The sequence below is a fragment of the Dipodomys spectabilis genome, unplaced genomic scaffold (genome assembly GCF_019054845.1).
Source record: "Dipodomys spectabilis isolate Male_0828 unplaced genomic scaffold, ASM1905484v1 ptg000125l, whole genome shotgun sequence".
NCBI lineage: Eukaryota > Metazoa > Chordata > Mammalia > Rodentia > Heteromyidae > Dipodomys > Dipodomys spectabilis.
In genome coordinates, this window is record NW_024870802.1 from 9,526,645 (window position 1) to 9,549,135 (window position 22,491).

Below are 22,491 nucleotides of genomic sequence, written 5' to 3' on the forward strand. Positions count from 1 at the left end.
AGATTATGTGGTAGATCTTTCTTTACACAGTGTCAGAATGGAAACCACCTTGTCTTTTAACTTGAGTCAAGTTCTTTGCTTGGTGTGACTGAGCATTGTTTCCTATCCTGCAGACCTCTAGCTAAAGTAATTGCCCAGACTTTGATACACACACAGCATTTTTGAGGTTACAAGTGAAAGATGGAGTGCCCTTCACAGTGAAGACTATGTAGATTATGTTGTTCTTTGACAAAAGTGGTCCCCAGATCCCTTCAGAGCTTTTATCTAAAGAACAACACCCAGCTTCATTACTGCCTGTGTGTTCTGGGCAGACCCCACCCTCAGGCCGTCACATACTTGTCCCATTGGCTCACAACAGCCCCTCAAGGTACATATTGCCCCAGTTTTGTGCAAGCTCAGAAAAGCCAAAGGATATGAACTATCCAGCATCTCAAAGCAGCAGAGACAAGCTTTAAGCCCAGATCTGCTTCTGCCGCCTTGGGCAGCTACTTAGACTCCACAGCCAGTGACTGTTTAAGGAGCCCCACATGCCAAAAGGCGAAAACAGGTCCCTAACCTGCATCAAAGTGGGAAGGGGGAGGTGGTTACCCTTGAGCCTTGCCTGTTGGTGCAGACCTGTGTACTCCTGGTTTGTGGTTCTCACGGGAGCAGTTTCAATAGCCATCTTAGCTTCAGGCAGGCAGGAGACCCGCCTAAAGTTCACAAAAGGGGCCTTTGTTTGTTGAGACTCAGTTCCGGAGGTAGAGTGGCTGGGAAGGAAGGAGGGCTTTGTGTTTGAGCCCCACCCCTGGGTTCTGCCTCCACAAACCCTAAGTTTATCCCTCCTAGTTCCTCTGGGATGCCTCATTTCAAAGTGACAAGCTCCTCCAATGTCAAAAGAACTAGTCTTCCTCTTTCTCAATCAGCTACAGACTAGGTTGGCCTTTCCTATTGTCTGAGAGGCCACAGCATGTAGCTCCAAGTAGATGTAACCTCCTAAGTTCATTCCATCTACTCCCTTCTTCATGCCAAGTTTTATCTAGATTGTCCCTTACCTTTCCGGACACAGTCCAGGGAAGTCAAGACCACAGGCATACATCTGTTCCACAGAAGCGAGGTCATTGAGTTAACAGCATCATGGGAAACTAGTAGGCTAGAGAGCCAGACATTCTCCAGGTTTGAATCTCAGCTCTGGGATAGTGAAGAGTGGCCTCAGTGCTCTGTGCCTCACTGGGTTTCCTTATCTGTAAATTGAGATAAGCACCTGGATTAATACACGTAAAGCATCGAGCATACTACTGGGCATGGTAATCTGTAATCCTAGTTATTTGGGAGGTAGAGACTTGGGCATTGCAGTTCAAGACCAGCTTGAAATTCATGTGATTCCATCTCAACCAGTGGCTGGGCATGGTGGTGCACACCTGTTGTCCTGGCTAGGGGAGAGGCACAATGGCTAGGCACAGTATTGTGCACCTGTCAGCACAGAAGGGATGTATAAATAGAAGGATCACAGCCCAGGATGGCCTGGGTATAGAATGAGACCTCACCTCGAAAATTATTTAAAAAGATCTAAAGGCATGGCTCAAGTGCTCGCCCAGTAAGCTCAAGGCCCTGAGTTCAATTCCCAGGTCCTGGACTTTCCAGGTGGGAGTTACAGCAGTGAGTCTTTCATTCACTCAGCAAACATTCATGGAGGCCCCAGACTGCGTCAGATGTAAGAGCCCCTTGCAGGATGCTGGTACAGCTGGAGGGCGGAACAGCCTGTGTTACCACACTTCCTCCTGTGACCTTCAGAAGAAATCAAGGAGGTAGAAGAGACAACTTAGTCATTTGTCCCCAGGATTCTTTATTTATGTGTGCCAGGCTGAGGCTTGAACTCAGGACCTTGTACTGCTTTGTTTGGCTTTTTCCTTCAAGTCTGGTGCTCTACTCCTTTCACTTCACCTCTTCTTCCAGCTTTTTTCTGATTAATTGGAGATAAGAGTCTCACAGATGTTTCTGCCCAGGCTGGCTTCGAGCTGCCACCCTCCGGTTTCAGCCTCCTGAGTGACTAAGATTACAGGTATGAGCCACTGTTGCCTGACTTGTCCCCACAATTCTTTTTGTTTCCTCCTTGTGGACTGGGGCTTGAACTCAGGGCCTTAAGCTCTCGCTTGTTTTTTCCACCCAAGGCTGGCACTGCACCACTTGAGATACTCTTCCACTCTGAGATAAGAATCTCATGGACTTTTCTGCATGGCCTGGCTTCAAATCCAGATCCTCAGATCTCATTCTCTTGGGGAGCCGGGATTACAGACATGAACCAGGTGCCCAGCTTGTCTTCAGAATTCTTGAGGGGCTTCTGGAATATTGGCCACCCCTCCCCACTCTTCTCAGGGAAATCTTTATTGTAACCAGGATTCTCTCTTTATTGAAGGAGACACCAGTGCCAGCAGCAGAAATGCACTGTACAACAGTGTGTCCTACCTCACTGGTATGCACAGAGCCATGAAGTGAGTTACATGTGCCATAGCTGGGAGCAGAGCTAGGCCTCAAACCCCAGTCATTCTGACTGAAGAGTCTGATCCCTTAACTTCTGTACTCTAACTCTCATAGCCTCTCAAACTCTTAGCTGAAGAACTTTGGGCTGTTTCTTTCTGGGCAACCTTGAGGATAGCAGGAGGATGTTCAAGTGAACCTGTGAACTTGATCCTGACCATGGCTGCTTGCTGACCAGTCCTGAGTCCATGAGTTCATGTGCCAGGCTGAGTCATGGCAGAGCACGTGCATCGCAGTGGCTGGAAAATGATAGGGTTGTAGGTGGTTGTCATTGTTTTGTTTGGGGGAACTCACATGGAGTGGGACTCTGTATGTAATCATAGATAAGTCTGGGAGCAATTTTGCTAACTGTTACAAGCCTTCCGGTCCTGGCTCTGTGCTTTCCAGGGATGAGAACTAGGTGTGAGAGGGCAGTAACCAGTGATCCTGTTGTTCAGCCTGGGTCCTTATAGCAGAGCCAGGCAAAAAGGCTGAACATAGATCTCTTTTTCCTTTTTTTTTTTTTCTTTTGTGGTGCTAGTACTGAGGCTTGAACTCAGGGTCTGGGCATTGTCCCTTAGCTTTTGCACTCAAGGCTGGTGCTCTACCAATTGGACCACAACTCCATTTCCAGCCTTTGGGTGGTTAATTGGAATAAGAGCATGCTCAGGCTGTCTTTGAATTGCAAACCCCAGATGTCAGCTTCCTGAGTAGCTAGGATTACTAGCAAGAGCCACTGACATCCAGAAAAGCTCTTAATTTTTTTTTCCACAATTGGATTGGCCTTTCGCCTTTTTATGCTGTTCCCCTTTATTAAGATGAAAGGGGATTTAGATCTGTGTGTGTGTGTGTGTGTGTGTGTGTGTGTGTGTGTGTGTGTATTTCCTCTACTCTCCCCGACTCTCCCCAGCCCAACTGAAGTTGGGCTAAGCCGCAGGGGGATGGATCAGAGCTAGAGTCAAAGACCCATTGGAGATTTTGCTTTGCTTTGGTAAGAAATGATGGTCTAGGGGGTTGGTATGGCAGTAGTCAGGGAGAGGGGGTGACCTTTGGGGGGCCCACAGATCTGTGGTGGGGCTCACAGCCTCTCTTGAGCCCTAGAGGGCACAAGAAAAGGAAAGTGGCTGTCTGGCACTGGCAGTTCCTTTAATTCTATCCATCCCTAGCTCATTGGAGAAAGGAGAGGAGGGGAGGTATCTAGGAAGGCTTTATTTTCTCTTGTGTTTACTCTCTTCTGCTCACACACACCCTTTTGGATCTTGCTCAACATGCCCCATCTGTGGTTTTCCTGAGTCTGTGGTTTTCCTGAGTGCTGGTGATCTGCTCTGAGACAGGGTGTGTGCAGAACACAGGGTGGAGAGGCAGGGCACCAGTACTGGGACCCCTGGTATGCCTTGCCCCAAAGTGGGTCATAATGGTCCTGTTATACCAGCAGCTTGTGGGTAGGGTGGGACCCACAGACTGCAGGATTCCAAGCCAGAACCTGTCTGGAAAATGGTAAATGGGGGTGTGCCCTTGATTCACAGCCGCCTGTGGTTTTAGGTTTAGAGATCCTGGCCAGCTCTATAGGAAAAACCATCGCTCAGCGAATGATGTTTTGGTATGAACTGTGGTCCATCCTTGGCACAATGAGCAGGTATATGCCAGGGAATATGAGATAAAGTCCGGCCCTTTTCCTGGAGGAGCTGACAGCATCTAGCTGAAGAACCAGGATGGGCACAGAGGAGACAGTGGGACCTGGGGCATGATGGGTCCTGTGATCTTGAGCAAGTTGCTCAGTCTGTCAGCATCTGGGGTTCCTCCTGCCTTTGAGATGGGGACCATGCCCCCAACCAAGGCCGGGATATAACTACTCAGGGAACCAGCTGGGCAAATCAACAGGATGCCTTCATTCACAGGGACACTGGGAAGGCACCAGACATGCAATCTTCTTAAGAATGTCTTCCTCCCTCCCCTTGTTCTTCTGTCCCTTTCGAGAAAGCTGTGTTTGTCTCAGAAGCTAGAAGATGATGAGGGGACCCCAGAAAGCCCAGTGCCAAGTGGTTTATAGGAGGGGCTTACAATGAGGCCACTCAAGAGGAAATTTGAGCCAGCAGGGAGTGAGGCATAGATGGTACAGGGAACAATGGAGATGTTGGGGAAGGTGTTCAGAGGACAGAGATGACTCGGTAAGGAGGGGAACCAAGGGCTCTCTGAGGCTACTTAGGGGCAGGCTCTGACCTGAACAGCAAACTTAGAACTCCATTAAAGTGGGGAAGGGAGAGTCTGGATGGTAAAGTTGGGGGAGGAAGGGGGTGGACAGAACTGGGTACCAGAGCATAGAGTCTCTGATTCCAAAGTGACTCGGAAACAGCTGGCCAGGGTGTACGGGCTCCATCTTGCATGGAAATCCCAAGGCTTCAGTGCACAGCAAAGGCCTGAGTGGAGATAGCTGGGGAGACTAGAGAAACAAAGGGGAAGTCAGAATTTGCTGCCTGGAAGAGGAAGTGCATTGTACATGGAGACCAAATCCATTTTCTGAGAATGTTGGAACACATCACCACAAACCAGGCCTAAAACAACCAAGCTTTGGGAATGTGGCTTAGTGGTACAGTGCTTCCCAAGCATACATGAAGCCCTGGCTTCGATTCCTCAGTACCACATAAACAGAAAAGGCCAGAAGTGACACTACAGCTCAAGTGGTAGAGTACTAAGCCTGGAGCAAAAGCAGCTCAGGGACAGTGCCCAGGCCCTGAGTTCAAGACCCAGGACTGGCAAACAAACTCTGTTCTTGCAGTTCTGGAAGCCCGAAGTCTGAAATGAGGGTATCCACAGCACCACACCCCCCTGAACGCTCTCAAAGGATCCTTCCAGATGATGGTGGCAGCATTGCTGTCCATCTGCCTTCTGTCTCCCAGCACCTTTCCCCTCCTCAGTGCGAGAGGAATGGGGATGTGGGCTAGGACTGAGCGGGTTGCAATGGTGTTGTCCATCTGTCTGGTTTACATCTTGCTTGTTTCCCTCCTGTCTCCTTTCCCCACACCCATCTATGAACACCATCCTCAGTCTGTCATCCCTTTGAGGTCTGTGATGTCTGTGGATCAGGGTCTCCGGCTGCTGGACAGTCAAGCAGGTCACCTGACAAAGGGACACCCTGTCCTTCTGGGAGACCGATGGCTCACCTGCCGTCCTCAGTCCTCACTCACTGGGACGCACATCAGCCAGAACAGGAAGGACATGGCTCTTCCCTTCGAAAGTCACCGGAGTCCAAGCGGCTGTCCTTCCTGTGACTTGGCTGCCTGGCTACTCTCATGACCCCAGTCCAGAGCAGAGGTTGGCATTCTGGTGATTTTTTTGAAACCCCTCCCTTGTCTGAGAGTTCTTTGGACAGTGTGACAGGCAGCTCCTGGGCGTCTGGCCAATTTCCACATGTGCCCAGAGGCCACCTCCCACCAGCGTGTACTTCCTGCTAGCTTGTGGCATGAAGGGGATGGCGGGCAGGGGTCCCCCTGTGTGCTCCCTCCCTCCCTCTCTCTCCCACCCCCCTCTCTCTGTTTTCTGTCCCACTCAGTCTAGCATCCCCCTACCCCCTGGCGTACGGAGGGGCAAAGGGCTCCATCCTTGGGACCACAGGACTTACCCTATAGTGCCAAGCTCCTTGGTACATAACTCTGCTCTTGTAATCCCTGCATAAGCCATGGTCAAGCAGAAACCATCTTGGCATTTACACAGACCTGGCACCCAGTCAGGCCTCACATGCTGGTTGTGAGCACCCTTCTCAGGATGGCTGCTGACTGAGTTGGGAGGCTCTGAGATAGATCCAGGACTTGGGGCGAAGAGCCAGGGTGTTGCAGGGAGTCCAGGACACTGGAAGTAGTAGTGGCTTTGCTGGGTGGTTTCAGAGTGGGTAGGAGTGAGAAGAGTCTGGAGGAATGCTTTCTGGAGGCGGAGGCAGTGGTCCGGAGAGGAAAGGCTGGCACTGCCATGCGAGGGGCTCACAGGCTCTGGGTGACACAAGGCTGTATCTTATTAGGCTAACATGGTTTTCTGGAAGAATTTTTTGCAATAGCTGCTGGTGCTTTTAAAAGGAGGAGTTCTGCTAATCCGTGGATTTTACTGGCTCCTCTTGGGTGGGAAGTGGGGGGAAGATGTTATCATTTTGGCTGTGTGTGATGATGTGGCTGTCAACTCCAGGTGATGGTGTGTGCCATCTGGGTGACCAGGTCCCCACTACTTGGCACTCTGCTGTGCTCCACACAGCCTCACTCATCTTCCCTGGAGGCCCAGCCTCCTCAGGTGCTTGGTTTCCTAGGAAGGGGAACGGGAAGAGAACATGAGAAGGCACGGGCTGGGCAAGGTAGAGGGTACCCATGGCACACGGATGCTGAGTGGAAGTGGTGCCCAGGGGCCCAGACCCCACCCTTACTACCTTCTCAATCATTTTGTGTCAGCCTCTTCCTTCCTCTTTCCTCACTTCCTTTCTTTGTCTGCCCCTCCCTCTCCTACTAGGCCCTGTGGCCTGTGGGGCCCAACCCTCACACTGAAGGTTTCCCAGCCCCCACAGCCTCCCCTGTTCCCATTTGGGTGCAAGTGAAGAAAGGTCCCACCCAGAGATGCCATGGCTGGGGCTGTGCAGGCACTAGGGCCAGCTCTGGCAAGCTTTTCTCCTCGCCCACGCCCTGCTTTCAGAACAGAGCAAGAACCTGACACTGGGTCCCACTGTGCTCAGCTACAGCCCTGTGTGTCCTGGATGTCTCCTCCCAATGTGGGAAGAGCCTCTGCTGTGTCCATCCCTCGTAGATTGGTTTGGGGGCTGCAGGAGGACATTCTGCAGGTGAATTAACGGAATGAAGCACAGGAAGGTAGCCTGACCTGCACAGTCCTGCTCCCAGGGCCAAGCTGAGCTACTCTGGGACAGTGGTGCCATTGGACTCGGCAAGGAAGCTGGTCTGACACCAGTGTGGGCTGTGGGCTTTGCTAGGAAGAAGATGAGTAGCTTAGGGAAGCAACAGACTTGATGGCTTTGATGGTCATCATTAACAGTGATCACCAGGAGATTGCCCGCAGGTGGTAAGAGATACTGGGGCTCGCTCTCTTCCCCTCTGCCTGCCGGAGTGATGCAGAGAAGGGAGCAGACAACCCTGGGTGCTGCCTACCTATAGTCATGACAGATTCCCAGCCTGTCTCGGCTTCCTCTGCCTCACCCTTCAGGGCAGCCCTGCCTCAGTTTCCTTATCTGCAATTGGAGCTTCGATTCCAGCAACTCTGAACTCTGATTTTCTTGAATCTGTGGCTTTACTTCACCCAAATACCTCTGAACCTCAGTATCTGAGATGGGAAATTTCAGCACAAGGCCAGGTATCAGTAGGTGTCCGTGGGAAAGGGATCTGAGTCACCCTACTGGACCTGGGTTCAAAGCCTCCCTTAGCCATCAGCCACCTTTATTTCATTTCAGGAAGGAAACTGTCCGCTGCTCCTTTGGGCTCTGAAGGTAATGCCAGAGCTGGGGCTGTGTTTCAGGTGTAATTAGCAGAGTTAATTGTATCTGACAGGCTGGCATGCTCTGGATTTGGGCCGTGACCTTGCAGGAGCCCCGCCTCCTTTCCCGCCCAGAGGGCCCACAGCTTGGGAACCTGGCTGTAGACTGGATGATCCTCAGATTTAGCGGTGAGCTCAGGAACCACGTGGAGGCCTCCCTACAACACAGATACTGGGCCCCATCCCTGGAATTGCTGATCCCTAAGCTTAGGGTTGCACCTGCAAATCTGCGTTTCTAACCGGTCCCAGAGCTCAGTGCTGATGGCTCTCGCCTTTGATCCTAGCTACCCAGTAGGCTGAGATCAGAGCATCTTCGTTCAAAGCCAACCCAGGCAGAAAAGTCGATGAAACTCTTACCTCCAGTTTTCCACCAAAATGCTGGAAGTGGAGGTATAGCTCAAGTGGTATAGCATAAGCCTTGAGCAGAAAAAGCTCAAGGACGGTGCCCAGGAGCTGATTTCAAGCCGTAGTGCACGCACATGCGCACATCACAAAGTTCCCAGGTAGTGCTTGTTGCTATGAGCATTTTGAGAACCATCCCGCTGAGAATGGATCCAAAAGGGCAATTCAGCAAGCCAGGAAAGGGAAATAACGCTCGCCCTCCTTTGCCTCTTATGCCCCAGTGTTCATTCTGTCTTGTGGCACCGCTTGTGGCTCGATGGCTCCCCACATGGACTATAAAGCTTTAACTGCCAGGGTTCAGGCCCCGTACTGCCAACTGTGGTCCTAAGGCATCTGGCCTTTTCCTTGAGCCCTTTAGGTGCTCTGCTACTGTGGCCCTGCCATGGGAAACCTGGCCTTTGCAGCCAGGGGCAGATAGGAGGACAGGCTGTGACCTTCCCGGTCGTGTGACTAGAAAGTGATCTTTGGTTAACCTAAAACAAGGATCATAAACACTTCTTGAAAGGCTACCGTGGTCACTATGAACTATGCCCACTGCATCCCCAGTGAGAGAAAAGATGGCTATGTGTGGTAGTTAGACAACTCTTAGAGGAAGCTGTAGTGAAGGGTGCTCAGAGGGGAGGAGGAGGAGGGGGTGGCGCAGGGGTAAGGGACCCCAGTAAAGAGCCATCTGGGATTTCTTCTCTAGGGCCTACAACTACTGTCCAGCCTCATGGTCAAATCCGATAAAGCCATGGTCCTGGCCACCACCTGCAATCCTCCTCCTGGGCACCCAGAGGCCGCCAGCAGCCCCAGCAGCCCCAGCAGCCCCGTGGGCTGGCCCTTTGCCCAGGCTAAGTTTAGCTGTGAACTGTATGAACTACCCTCTTTGGGGGCGGTGTAGGTGTGGAGAGGAATTCAACCGACTTCCTGTCTGTTTCCTAGCAAGTCAGACAAAAACCTGCCAGTGACCCAAATTTATTTTCAACGCCATCACCTGATGTCCTAGGCCAGAGGGCAGCGCTTTGGGCCACGGCAGAGGCAGATGTCCTTGGAATTGGGGTGGGGGCCATGCACATACACATCACCCTAGCTCCTGAGAGGTTACCAGCTACCTGTGCCATCTCCTGATTACCACATATCAGAACACCCTTATAACCCACCCTCTTCTGCCCAAGGCCACCATGTTCCATATGAACCGGGTTGGGAAGTTAGTCCACATCCCTCCTTGTAGTGGGCACTCAGTGACTATCATCTGTTCTTAAATTCAGCTTGGCCCTCCTCCCCTATCCCCAGGCTTACTACAGCCAGCCTGCCTATGAAGAGTTTAGCGAGGAGTAAGGTGACACCTGGGAAGCAGGTGATAGTTTAGTGGAGGTGAGTCAGTGGGAACTCCCAGCCTGCAGAAGGCTCTCCTGTCCAGGCTCCGAAGGCTGGGGGGCAGGGCGGAAAGAGCAACGTGCCAAGGAACAGCAACAACAGTGGAGCATTTTGTGCACTCAAAGCACTTCTGAGCGTCAGTTCCTCCACGCCCCAACACTTAGGCAGGGCTGAGGGGAAAGGAGCTGACATTTGTGTGGGCCAAGCACTGTGTAAAGTACCTGCAGGGCATTCTCCCACTTGACCTTCCAAGCATCCTTGTGGAGGAAGGAATGATCTGAACACCTTCTCCCAGTAAGGAAGAGAAGCTAAGTGATCCCCTGAGATCATGCAGCAAGAGGCAGCGTTCCAGGCCAGGTCTGCCGGGTCCATAGCTGGATGCTCTGTATCCTTGGTGTTCCTGACTAGCCTTGTCTGTAACCCCATCATTAGTATTTTCCTGGGTTCCTTGTAGGGGATTCCTGCAGACCCCAGCAGGCAAGACTGTTGGGTAATCCCATCCCATCCCAGCTACCTAAGAAAATTTCCTTAAGGAAGGCTAAGGAGAGGGGAGCAATCGCTAAGGCTTCATGTGCAGTATCTGATTGGACTTTTTCAGCCTACAGATAGTATTCTTCCTATTTGACTGTTAGAAAGACTGCAGTTTGGAGTTGACTGATTTGTCCAGGGTGATATGCAGAAGGTGCATATTCGAGGTTCTAGCCTAGTCCATCTCCTCCCAGTCCTTCTTTTTAACCCCTGGTTCTGAGTCCTGAACCTTGCTTACCCCAGCACAAGGGGCCTGTCCACCTCCAGCAGACATGGGGACACACAAGTTGCACATCTTGAAAGCCACTGGGTAAAGAGAAAGGCATCCAAGTCTGAGGCTTGGTGTGGGTATCTTCTGTACTGGTTGTCATGGAAACTGACTTGCTCCTAGGATGAATTGCCAGGGATGCCCTGTGACTGGTCAAGACCTGCTGTGCAAAAGGAGGTTGCCCTAAAAGACTCCCAGCCCCACGAATAGTCTCCTAACTGGCATTCTGTCACTATCCATTTACAGCTTAAACCTGCGATCCGTGTTTATCTGCCCTCTCTGCTTTGCCTCAGACCACCCTGACTAAACCTACTTGGCTGTTTCTCTAATGTAGAAACCAGGGCTTGCCTTGTTTCAGCAATTACCAAGCACACCACTCCTTGGCTTGAGGATGGAAAGCTGGCTAGCTGCCCCTGAGCTTTTTCCACACACACCCCTCCCTCTTCCAGTCTGATTGCCTCCACTTTCTCCCTTTCCCCCATTTCCTGTTCCTGTGAGCTCTTCAGAGCTCACCTCTGAGCCTGAACTTGTCTCTGCTTGAATTCCCCAGTGGCTAGACCTCTTCCAACTCTTGTGGATCCTGCTGACACATCCAGCTGTGGATGGGTGGGGCTGGATGAGTCACATGCAAGCAGCAGCCTTGCCCAAGAATAGTTGGCAACCACCTCAGGTGTCTGCATCATGCTTCTTGCTGGGGACACCTTGCTGAGGTATCCTTGCCTAGTGAGAGACCTCTGCTTCTACTTACCATTTGGGCAAGAATTTCATTATACAAATCTAAGGTCAGGGGTTCAAGCCACAGGTAGTAGGGCTCCTATCAGCAAGTGTTGGTGTGCTTTAGGGGATGATGGGAGAAGCCCTGTGGGTTCCCTTTGTCTGATCATTTTAGGGCCTCACTGATGACCATTTGTTCTTTTGCTCTCTCTGTTGAGACCCCAGGCTGGACAAGGGATAAGGCTGGTTGTTAATCCCTGAGGTTCCTGCCTGGAATAGGGGGAGGAGATCCTGGGTATATGCAATCCTTATAGGTAAGTGCCCTCTTATCTGAGGAGGATGTTTCTTAGACTCCCCTGGTAGTTTTGAACTCTGTATGCACTGTTTTTCCTGTGCATGTGTACATAGCTTTAATGCTTTTCCACTTCAACATCCTCCACTGATCACACACACTGGCTATCACTTTTGTAGTTTGGGGTGCAACACGGCTAACAAATTTCCTTTCTGTCTTCACAATTTCACAGGTAGAAGATTGTTTCTTAATGTACAATATTAGCTACCTTGGCACGTGATTTTTCCCCCCTTACAAACTTTCATCTTAGCCAGGCACTAGTGGTTCATGTCTGTAATCCTAGCTACTCAGGAAGCTGAGATTTGAGGATTAGGGTTTGGAGCCAGTCCAGACAGGAAAGTCTGTAACACTCTTATCTCCAGTTAACCAGCAAAAAGCCACAAGTGGAGCTGTGGCTCAAGTGATAGAGCATCAACCATAAGCAAAAAAGCTAAGGGACAGTTCCCAGGCCCTGAATTCAAGCCTTAGTACCAACACACACACACACACACACACACACACACACACACACACACACGTGCGCGCACACACACACACACACACACACACTGAATGAATGAATGAATGAATGAAAAGACATTTATCTTTTCCTATCCAGGAAGCACTTTATTGCTTCATGTTGGCAAATCCAAGCTGCCAACACCACTGTTTTGCACTTTAGGGCTATAATTAAACAAAAAGTAGGATCTGACCACAAGCACTGTGATGTTGTGACAGTCAATCTGATAACCAAGCTGGCTACTAAGTGACTAATGGGAGAGGAGCCATACACATGGCAGATATGATGATAGATAGATGTGTGGTTCATGTCCCAGACAAGAAGGACTAGAAGAGTGTGAGACTTCAATATACTACTCAGAGTAGTGACAATTTAACACTTCCAATTTACTCCTGAAAAGTTTAAGTTAATATTTTTCAGACCACAGTTGACCTCCGGTAACGTGAATGAAACTCATAGGTGAGGTTGAGAAAACTATTTGTAATATATAAGACATTGAAGGTGGATGGTACTAAAATGCAGGTTCTGACTGAGTAGGTCAGGGGTGTGTTCAAAATTCTGCATTTCTATCAAACTTTCAGGAACTTCTACAGCCAGTGGTCTGGGGACACCATCATTTGAATTGCAAAAGTGTTCCCTCAAAAGTCACTTGAGGCCTAAAAATTCATTTGTTTTTGAAGAAATAGAGTTCTTCGGTTCACGATTAAGAAGTCAGATGCTAGGCATGGTGATGTGTGCCTGTAATCTCAGCACTCGAGAGACTAAAGTGGGAGGATCCCAAGTTTAAGGCCAGCTGGAGCCATTCTGCCTCAAAGCAGAATGTCAGAGTTGAAGTTCTGATGCGTGGTGAGAAGTTAGTGCTTGCACCACCACCACCCTGTGAAATGCATGGCTCTCCTCTCCTGTCTGGAAACCTGAGCTCAGAGAGGCTCAGAGTTAGCTTCAGAACCTCTTTTTCTCCGCCCTTCCCCCTCATCTCTGCATTGGGAGTGTGAACTCAGAGCCTTGCACTTGCTCTAGTACTCTACCATTTGAGACTCACCCCCCAGCCCTTTCTTGTTTCGGTTATTTTTCAGGTACCATCTCAAGATTTTTGTCCAGGGTAGGCCTTAGACTGAGAGCCTTCTGTCTTCTAGCCTCCCAAGTAAATGTGATCAAAGACAAGTACCACTGTGCACAACTTATTCATTAAGATGACATCTTGCTAACTTTTTCTCTTGGGCTGGCCTTGAACCATGATCCTCCCAATCTCCACCCACTGAGTGTCTGGGATTACAGTTATGAGCCACTATTACCTACCTATAACCTTTCATTCTTACCTACCACTTCTCTATCAAAGAAAGAAATGTTGACTGGGCAGAATTCAATGGAAGTAGAAGGGGATTCACAGCTAATTTGATTTTGAGTGATAGAGCTTTTAAACCCTAACTTACAGAAAAAGAACTTTACTCAGATACCTTCAAAAGCCCAAAAGTAATGGCTTCATGCATAGAAGATCTAGAATTCTACTTTCTTGTGTGCTGGCCTCTTTCTCAGGCAGACTTCTCTCCCACACAACTAGAGAGCCATCAACAAGGCAGGTCCTATTATCTGACAATCCTAGGAACAGGCTGAGTCTTTCTTCCCATTGGCCCTAGCAAATCCTACATCTGTCTCCTATTGGCTCACATTAGGTTATATGTTCATCACAGAACCAGTTGCTGTGAGGAATACAGTAGTCTGATTGTTTTGAGCCTGTGTTCTAGTATTACCCTTAAAGCTAGTTCTAGTATTACCCTACATGCTGAAAATAAGAACCTGGAGGAAGAAAAGGTTGGTTCCCAGCATCAGTGGAGTGCTTGTCCCCATGTCCAGCACAGATGCAGACCTTGAGTTCTTGCTCTGAGGCTAGACTGAAGCAGGAGAAGGGGTGAACAGGGGTCAACAGGGTTGGGTGGGAGAAGAACAAGGCAGTCATTGCTTTTGTGGAGCAAAGATTGGTGCAAGGGTCCAGGGAGATGTGGGCTTGAGGGAAGCACGGGTGTGACCAGCATCTATCTCTTTCTCTCTCTCAGAAAAGTTCCTGCCATGGCTATGGGGCTCTTCCGGGTGTGTTTGGTGGTGGTGACAGCCATCATCAACCACCCACTGCTCTTCCCCCGGGAGAATGCCACCGTCCCTGAGAACGAAGAGGAGATCATCCGTAAGATGCAGGAACACCATGAGAAGCTACAACTAGAACAGCTCCGCCTAGAGGAGGAGGTGGCCCGGTTGGTGGCTGAGAAGGAGGCCCTGGAGCAGATGGTGGAGGAGGGTCAGCAGCCGCCCGAGGCCCACTCAGCCTGGGACCTCTGGAGCACTCTCTGTATGATTCTCTTCCTGATCATCGAGGTGTGGAGGCAGGACCACCAGGACGGACCCTCATCGGAGTGCCTGGCCAGCGATGAGGATGAGCTCCCCGGCCTGGGCGGTACCCCACTGCAGGGTCTCACTTTGCCCGATAAGGCTACTCTGAGCCACTTTTATGAGCGGTGTATTCGGGCCTCCACGGCTGATGTCGCCCGAACCCGGGAATTTGTGGAAGGTTTTGTGGATGACCTCCTGGAAGCCCTGAGGAGCCTCTGTAATCGGGACACCGACATGGAGCTGGAAGACTTCATCGGTGTGGACAGCATGTATGAGAACTGGCAGGTGGACAGGCCCCTGATGTGCCACCTGTTTGTACCCTTCACGCCGCCAGAGCCCTATTGCTTCTATCCAGAACTCTGGTGCTCCAACCTCTCGGTGCCCCTGGACCGCCAGGGTTATGGGCAGATCAAGGTGGGCCGGGCTGATGGAGACCCTCCAGGCTGTATCTGTGGCAAGACCAAGCTTGGAGAAGACATGCTGTGTCTCCTCCACAGCAAGAAGAGTGGGGTCCGGCCCAGTGGTGAGGTAGAAGACCTACTGTGTGCCAAAGAGTGTCCCTACCTCGACACCATGCAGGTCATGAAGTGGTTCCAGAAAGCCCTCACCAAAGCCTGGCACCGCATCGCCCACAAGTACGAGTTCGATCTTGCCTTTGGTCAGCTCAACACCCCAGGGTCTCTCAAAATCAAGTTCCGCTCAGGGAAGTTCATGCCCTTCACCTTGACTCCTGTGATCCAGTGCGATGACTCGGACTTGTACTTTGTGTCCCACCTTCCCAGGGAGCCTTGCGGTAGGATCCCCATCTCCAGCACTGAATGGCTCCTGTCCTTCGCTGTTTACGAGCGACACTTCCTGCGGATGACAGCAAAGACACTGCCCGAGGGGGCTTGCCACCTCAGCTGCTTGCAGATCGCCTCCTTCCTGCTGTCCAAGCAGAGCTGCCTGACGGGCCCCAATGGGTTGAACAACTACCACCTGAAGACCGCACTGCTGCACCTCTTGCTTTCCCGGAGAGCTAATGACTGGAAGACCTCCCAGCTCGATGCACGCCTGCACGACCTGCTGTGCTTCCTGGAGAAGAGCCTCCTGGAGAAGAAGCTCCATCACTTCTTCGTGGGCAACCGTAAGGTACCCGAGGCCATGGGACTCCCCGAGGCTGTGCGCAAAGCTGAGCCCCTCAACCTCTTCCGGCCCTTTGTCCTGCAGCGAAGTCTCTACCGCACCACACTGGACTCCTTCTATGAGATGCTCAAGAACGCCCCGACGCTCATCAGCGAGTATTCCCTCCACGTCCCCAATGACCACGCCGGCCTTCCCCCTAAAGCTGCCGTCCCATAGAGCGCATGGGATTTGAAGGCCAGAAGAGAGAGCATCCCACATGGACGCATCACTGGTGTTCTGCATCCCCAGGATGGGAACGCAGCAGCTTGGAAGGGAGCTAGAGCTCAGCCTGCCAGGAAGCCAGGTCTTACAGAGTGGAGGAAACAGAATTCCAACTGGACTCTGGTTTGCTTTCCTGCTATGGAGGCCTGTTGGTAAAGCTACTGCTTGGGTCTGCGGATAGATCCTTATGCAGCTTATTTTTGGATCACCAGGAGGGGCCAGGACAAATGGCACTGGACACTCTTATTGGACGCGGGGTTGGAGAGAATGAAAATACTGATTTGAGTGTAATCTGTTTTGCATCCCAGGTCCGATCTATGTTTGTCCTGTCCACAGAGGATTGTAGGAATGCTTTCAGGTTAAGAATGCTTTCAGATTAATGCTTTCAGGTTAAGATCCAGCAACCTAGTTGCAAAGCACTGGTAGGGACAGGAGTAACAATTCATGGCCTTATACCCTGCCAGACAGAGAGTCCCACGCTTTTCATACTATTGGACAGCAGAACTGGAGAGATTCTAGGCCCCAGATGGCTGGTGTCTCCTGTTACACAGAAATGGGTACTTGGTGGTGTTTCTGACCACACTTCTCAGTCAGGTACACCAGTGCGCCATGTTCCAGCACCGTGGCTGCCATTCACCAAGCTAAGAGTAGACTCAGCCACTCACCCTGCGCTGTTCTCTCCACGGCTGGTCTCTGACCTTCGCATGGTGTGGGGAGGCAAATGCCAAAGGTGGAGGCCTGTCTAGAGAAAGAGAGGCACAGGGTGACTGGGGCAAAGGACAGAGGCTGAGTCCAGGCATGCTGGGGTCTTGGTTGCAGCCTGACTCAGTTCAGAGCCAACCTGAGGTGAATACTACAGTGTCCTTGAGTTGTCCTTGGGACACAGCTCTGGGGCAAGGGGAGCTGCTGTGACCTCCCCATCCCTTTCCTCACTCACTGTGTTCACTGCACACAGCCTTCCCTTTACTGGGGAGCCTTAGTACTCATAAGGATGACCCAAGCCTAAAGAGCTGGGTACAGGCTGGGATGACCAGGGATCGGGTGCATCCTGTGGATGCAGCCCCAGGACCGAGGCCATCTCTGCACTGCTGGAGGCCGTGCCTCAGGCAGGCACCAAAGCTGCTTCAGGCCAGAATCAGAGGTCCAGGAGCCTCTTCTCCTCCACTTGTGTTTCACTGGCCCTTTGGGATTTCCTCAACATCTCCTCACCATCCTTTGTCACGTGTCAAGGAGCGGGGAGGGTTGCTCTCACCTAAAGATGGGGCCTCCTTTCCTAGCAGCCCCGGCATGCCTTCACCTGGCTGCAGGAAATTACCCAGGTTTAATTCATGGTGGAGGGGCTCAGCTTGCTTCAGGGCAATGAAGCCTGTGGGAAGCTCCCTGGGCATGCAGGAATTAAATTCGACTGAGCATGCATGGCTGGCCTCTCCCAGGCTCACTGCTGCCAGGCTCCCAGGCTGCTCAAGGGTGGCTCTCACAGCAGCTCTGAACCACTCATCCCATAGGGACCCGTTCCACAATCATGGCAGATATCCTTATTTATTGTCTGTGCCTTTCCCCTCATCATCCGTCAACCATATCCTGTTGGGTTTTGAAAGGAGAGACCAGCAAACAAGAAGCGGCCTCTCAGAAGCCAAGCCTCAAGCCTGGATCTCCATCCACTCCCCATTGCTTCCGGGAGGAAGTTTTCTGGAAAAATACAGAACTCAAGTGGGATCACAAGGTCCTGTTTGGAACCAAAGCTGCTTCTGAAGCAGAAAACAGCGGGCTTTTGGTGTTTCATGCTGCCTTATTTATACTAAAGGAAGAATTAAATTCTCACAAGGAGTAGAAACAGGACCCAGTGTTTGTGTTTAACTTCAGGAAATCAGTGGGGTTCCCAGGGCAAAGTTGGGGACAGAGATAGATTTCCTCAGGCAGAAGCATTCACTCCCCTTTTATTCTAACACCTTCAGGAAACTTAAAGAAATAACATGGAATATATCTGCCTTTGAGGCAGCTTCTGTGCTGCCCACAGAGTTCCAGAAAAGTCCTTTGAAAGCAGCTGTAGGAAGGATTCCAGCACAAAGCTGCTATGTGTAAAGTCAGACACAGACATGGGAAGTAACAGGAAACTTTTGGTGTTGGAAGAAAGAGGCACTAGAGGAGCTGTAGTCCTCTAGATGGATGGGCTTTCCACGGAGACACTCCCTGTCCTCTTTCCCTCAAGATTCTCCCTTCCCAAAGAGAATTCCAGGACACTTTCCGCACCTCTTGATAAGGAACAAACCAACTGAATGGAGTCAGCAACTAGTCAGCTTAGGGGAGGAGACCCTCAAAAAACCCAGCCCAACCCCTCTCCATGCTTCTGGTAATACCCAAGGGGCTGCTTAGGAAGAGGTTTACTTAGCCCATAGTATGGAAGGCTCCAAGTTGAAGATGGGATGGTCCTATTGGACCGCAGGTGAGGGCAGAAGATAAGGGGAACTTGTGAGGAGCAAGCACTCATAGTAGAGAGCCAGGTGCGGCCATGATGTGGCTTTTCTAACAATCTTGGTAAGAACTAACCAACGTCCCAGGGGAGCTACCTTAATCCCTTTCAAGAGCATACCCCCAAGTGAGCTGAGACGCTCTCACCGGGCCCCCAACTCCATAAAGGACCATGCTGAAGTACCACCCAACTGAGAACTCAGAGCCAGCTAGCCTGGCCAGTTCATCATCTTTAAGACCTCCATCACAGACCCAGGTCAGTGAGCCGGAGAAAACACTGCAGCCAGACAGTGGATGACAGTGGGCAGGGCACCTGTGTCCAGGGAGTAATGCCCATGTCAGTCAAGATGAGGCTGCTGGTACTGTCTCCTCCATTTTCCAGATGAAGAAACTGAGGTCCTTGTTGAAGATCATGCAGGCAGAAGTAGCAGTCAGGATTCCAGCCAGGTGGAGTTAGGAGATAGATGTTGGCAAATCAAACTAAATAGGTTGAGAATGTGGAGTGGACTGAACCCAGAAAACTTTGGACTCTAATCTGAGGTGAATTTGGATTACAACGGTAGTCCAACGGTAGGGAGCCAGGGAGCAATTCTTGAGTAACTCCAATCACCCCAGAGCTATAGAGTGATTTTACACACGATGAGTGTCACATGAGGTGCTGGGAGGCTGTGGCCATCCAGAGTAGGGTTGGTGGAGGCTGTTTGGGAACAGTCTCTCCAAGGCTGTGATTCAGAACCATCCCATGTCCCATCCAGTCAATTGTTGGTTTGGTCTGACCAGCTGGGAGACCCATACAGAGAGCCAAGAGCCACTGCCTTTGGCTTGCTTGGGCCCCATCTCCCTTCACCCCGCCCTCCAGTTAACCTTTCTCATTGCTGTCTAAAGATAGCTTGTTCCTTTACCGTGTGTGTGTGTGTGTGTGTGTGTGTGTGTGTGTGTGTGTGTGTGTGTGTGTAAGCAATACAGTCATACTAAAGAAAAAAATTTAACCCTGACTCCAGCAGCACAAAAGCTTTCCACCCCCGTCTTTCAAATATACTCCCCAGAGTGAACTTAACCAGCACTGTGTATTCTAGAATTTTCCTAGCTATGTGCAGCATATTTGTGTTTTCCTCCCTCCCCCACTCTTGTTCTTTTGTGCATGAATGGCCTCATAGCTTCTAACTTTTCTTGGGCATCTTTTCCAACACGTAGTTCTACCTTATTCCTTAAAATAACCTCTCACTATCTTACTGTCTGTATAAATGTGCCGCAATTTGCTCATCTTCCCCTCCCAAAGAACACTCAAGTTGTCTCCGTGTGTGCATGCGCACACACGTGCTATAAACAACTCCAGAATGAGCGTCTCTGAGCACTAAACCTGTTTTGAAACAAGCCTTTCTTCACAATCACTATATTCAGAACTATATTTGGCTCGTCGCAACTTGCAATATGTGGATTCATCACCAAGCATTGTCCCATAGAAAGGGACAATTGCCAGATCTATTCAGTCATCATGACAGAAGGGTAAGGAAAGTGCAGTTAACCTGCAGTGAGTGACAGATGTGCTCCACCTGGATCAGTGCAGTGTGAGAACAAAAGCGTAAGCCAAGGCTCTGTCACCAAGTTCTGGGACCTAGTGACTATAGTGGTAAGTGCAAGAGTATGGTTTTTGAGGCCAGCCTGGGGGAAACAGACAGATGGGCTTTCAGTTTGAGCTCTAATCCCTTCATTCTCCTTTTGAGTAAGCAAAGTTCCTTTCCAAGCTGCAGGCAGGTGGCTCACACCCATAATCCTAGCTACTTGAGATCTGGCTGAGATTTGAGCATCCATCCGCTGGGCTGACAAATCCCAGAGAATCCTGTCCCCAGTTAACTAGGAAAAAGCTGGGAGTGGTCACGTGACATCAGTGGTAGGGTACCAGCCTTGAGCAGAAAAAGCCAAGCAAGAGCAAACGTTCCCACGTTTAAAAAAAAAAAAAACAAGGGCACCTCTCCAAAGAAAAGCAAATTGACCCAGTTAACGGTGTGTTTCAAATGCTTGTACTCCATTTATCTGAGCCTGCACTAGTTTATTTCCTTCTGGCCTGTGGGCCTGGCTTTATAAGTGGAAATAGCTTTTGCCATCCTTCTGATATTCTTCTCCAGCCGGACAAAGAAACCTGAAAATAAAACTGTCAGCAACAAATTATCTCCCAGCACGAGAGAACCACGTACACTTCAGCGGTGTTCAAAGACGTTTCCCTTTTGCTCCATGGGAAAAGGTAGCCCTCAGAACTGCGAAGTGACTGCAGTCCTTAGCTACCCAGGAGACTGAAATCTGGAGAGTTGATATTCCACATCAGCCAGCTTTTTTATAAAAGCTTGCTAAGACCCCCATCCCAACAGAAAAGCCCGGGCATGGTGGTATTCAACTGCCCTTCTGGCTACATGGGAAGCATAGATGGGATCACTGGCCAAACTGGCTTGAGCAAAAATCAAGCCTTTATCTCAAAAATAACCAAACCCCAAAAGGCTAAAAGGTCTTACTTAAGTGATAGAGCACCTGCTTGACAATTATGAACCCCTGAGTTCAAACCCTAGTTTGAATGGGAAGAGAGGGAAGGAGTTGGTCCCATCTGTTCCTGACCTTGGGGCCAGGGGTATTTTTAGTTTCTCTTAGGGTAACTGCATTTAAATAGAAATAGAAAGCAAAGACCCACTTCCTGTTTCCTCTCTACCAGCCACGCCTGGCTGAATCCCCCGTGGGACAGAGATGACTCCCTGCCCCCACAGCCTCACTGTCTGCCTGCCTTCTGGGGTGTGATGAGGTCCGGTGCTGCTGGACAGCTGACCGTGACCATGGAGAGCTTCCAAAAGACAAGACTCATGCAGACTCCAGGGGTCTGGAGGCTGCGGCAGCCCCAGGATCCCACAGCAAAGAGTACAAATGAGTCGTCTATATATTCCCTCAGACCCCCACCCCAGGAATCAGGACCAAGCCAGTCACCCCAGATGCTGAGGAGAACCAGATTCAGCTCCAGCCCCGCTGAGAGCTGGAAGCCCAAGCAGCCAGCATGAGACAACAGGGCACCACTCATTGAGGCCAGCAGGCTGAGGGTTAATGACCCAAAGAGCTTTAAGACAGAAAGAGGTTCCTACCTCCATGCACCACTCAGTTGGGACGCCCATCAGGTACCCTGGTCTCCCAGTGAGACAGGCTCCACATAGGCACCAACACCCTATTTACTAATAGCTGGGACTCTGTTCAAACCCAGCCATGTACCATCCCAGTACAGCAATTCTCAAGCATTTCTGTAGGCCTCTGTTTCCTCGACTGTAAGGCCCGGGTTATGCTGCTACTAAGAAGATTAAGGGAAAGGCGTGTGCTATGCACAGCTCAACAGCCACCCAATCAGCAGCCGTCACTTTGAGGACAGTTCCTGATTCCTCCATTCCTACTTTCTGGCTCCCCCAGGGGTGTCAGCAGTGCTCTACAGCCCCTCCCACATGTCTACCTCTTTTCTTGCCTCCCCCCAACTTCAGCCCAAGCAGAACGGGTCCCCTATCTCTCCAGTTAGACCAGACCCCTACTCTGCGCTAGGGCCTCACTGGAGGAGGATATATCCCTGGATCCACCACCATTTTCTACCTCCCTGCTGTCTTCAGGCTTTCTGGGACAGAATCTCTACTGAAGCCCCCAATGAAGGCCCTTCTGTTTAGCAAATAAGTGGCCATTGACCTGCCTTTTATGGCAAAATTACACAGAAACGTGCAAGCACCTGTGTGTACATACACGGACACACAGATTTCCATGCCCCTGAGCACATCTGGGTTTTAAACCCAGATTTAGCAAAGGGTGTTACCTCTTAGCAGTTCTTCCTCTTCATGCCCCAGTCAAGTCAGGTGGGGTTGAGAAGGAGGCAAGGTGTTGCCCTGGGAGCATTACTCTCACTAAGGTGACCTCTGATCTGCTGCTTTGATCTCCTCATCCCCAGGACAGTCCTAGAAATAGTTCTTCACTGCTTATTCCTATGGTAGGGAACTAACAATAGTGCCTTCTGAGAGGGAGGCTGTGTGCCAGGGCACAAGTGGGCTAAGAACCCTGGTCTAAGAGGATTCATGGTCAGGGTGGATTTGTGGGAGGAAATAACAGAGT

General features: G+C 50.6%; 1 protein-coding gene across 2 annotated transcripts in view; it reads left to right on the forward strand.

Moving 5' to 3' along the window:
• LOC122115808 (inositol 1,4,5-trisphosphate receptor interacting protein) overlaps window positions 1-17,740 on the forward strand; it is a 32,871-nt gene extending 15,131 nt beyond the window's left edge. The window contains exons 1-2 of one of the 2 annotated variants that reach the window (XM_042689366.1): window positions 5,552-5,808; window positions 14,190-17,740. In XM_042689366.1, the coding sequence (XP_042545300.1) occupies window positions 14,203-15,861 (1,659 nt within the window). In that variant the 5' untranslated portion in view covers window positions 5,552-5,808; window positions 14,190-14,202 and the 3' untranslated portion in view covers window positions 15,862-17,740. Of the gene's footprint in view, window positions 1-5,551; window positions 5,809-14,189 lie in introns of those variants that run through there. The other variant, XM_042689367.1, reaches the window with a different exon arrangement.
• The last annotated feature ends 4,751 nt before the right edge of the window (window positions 17,741-22,491 follow it).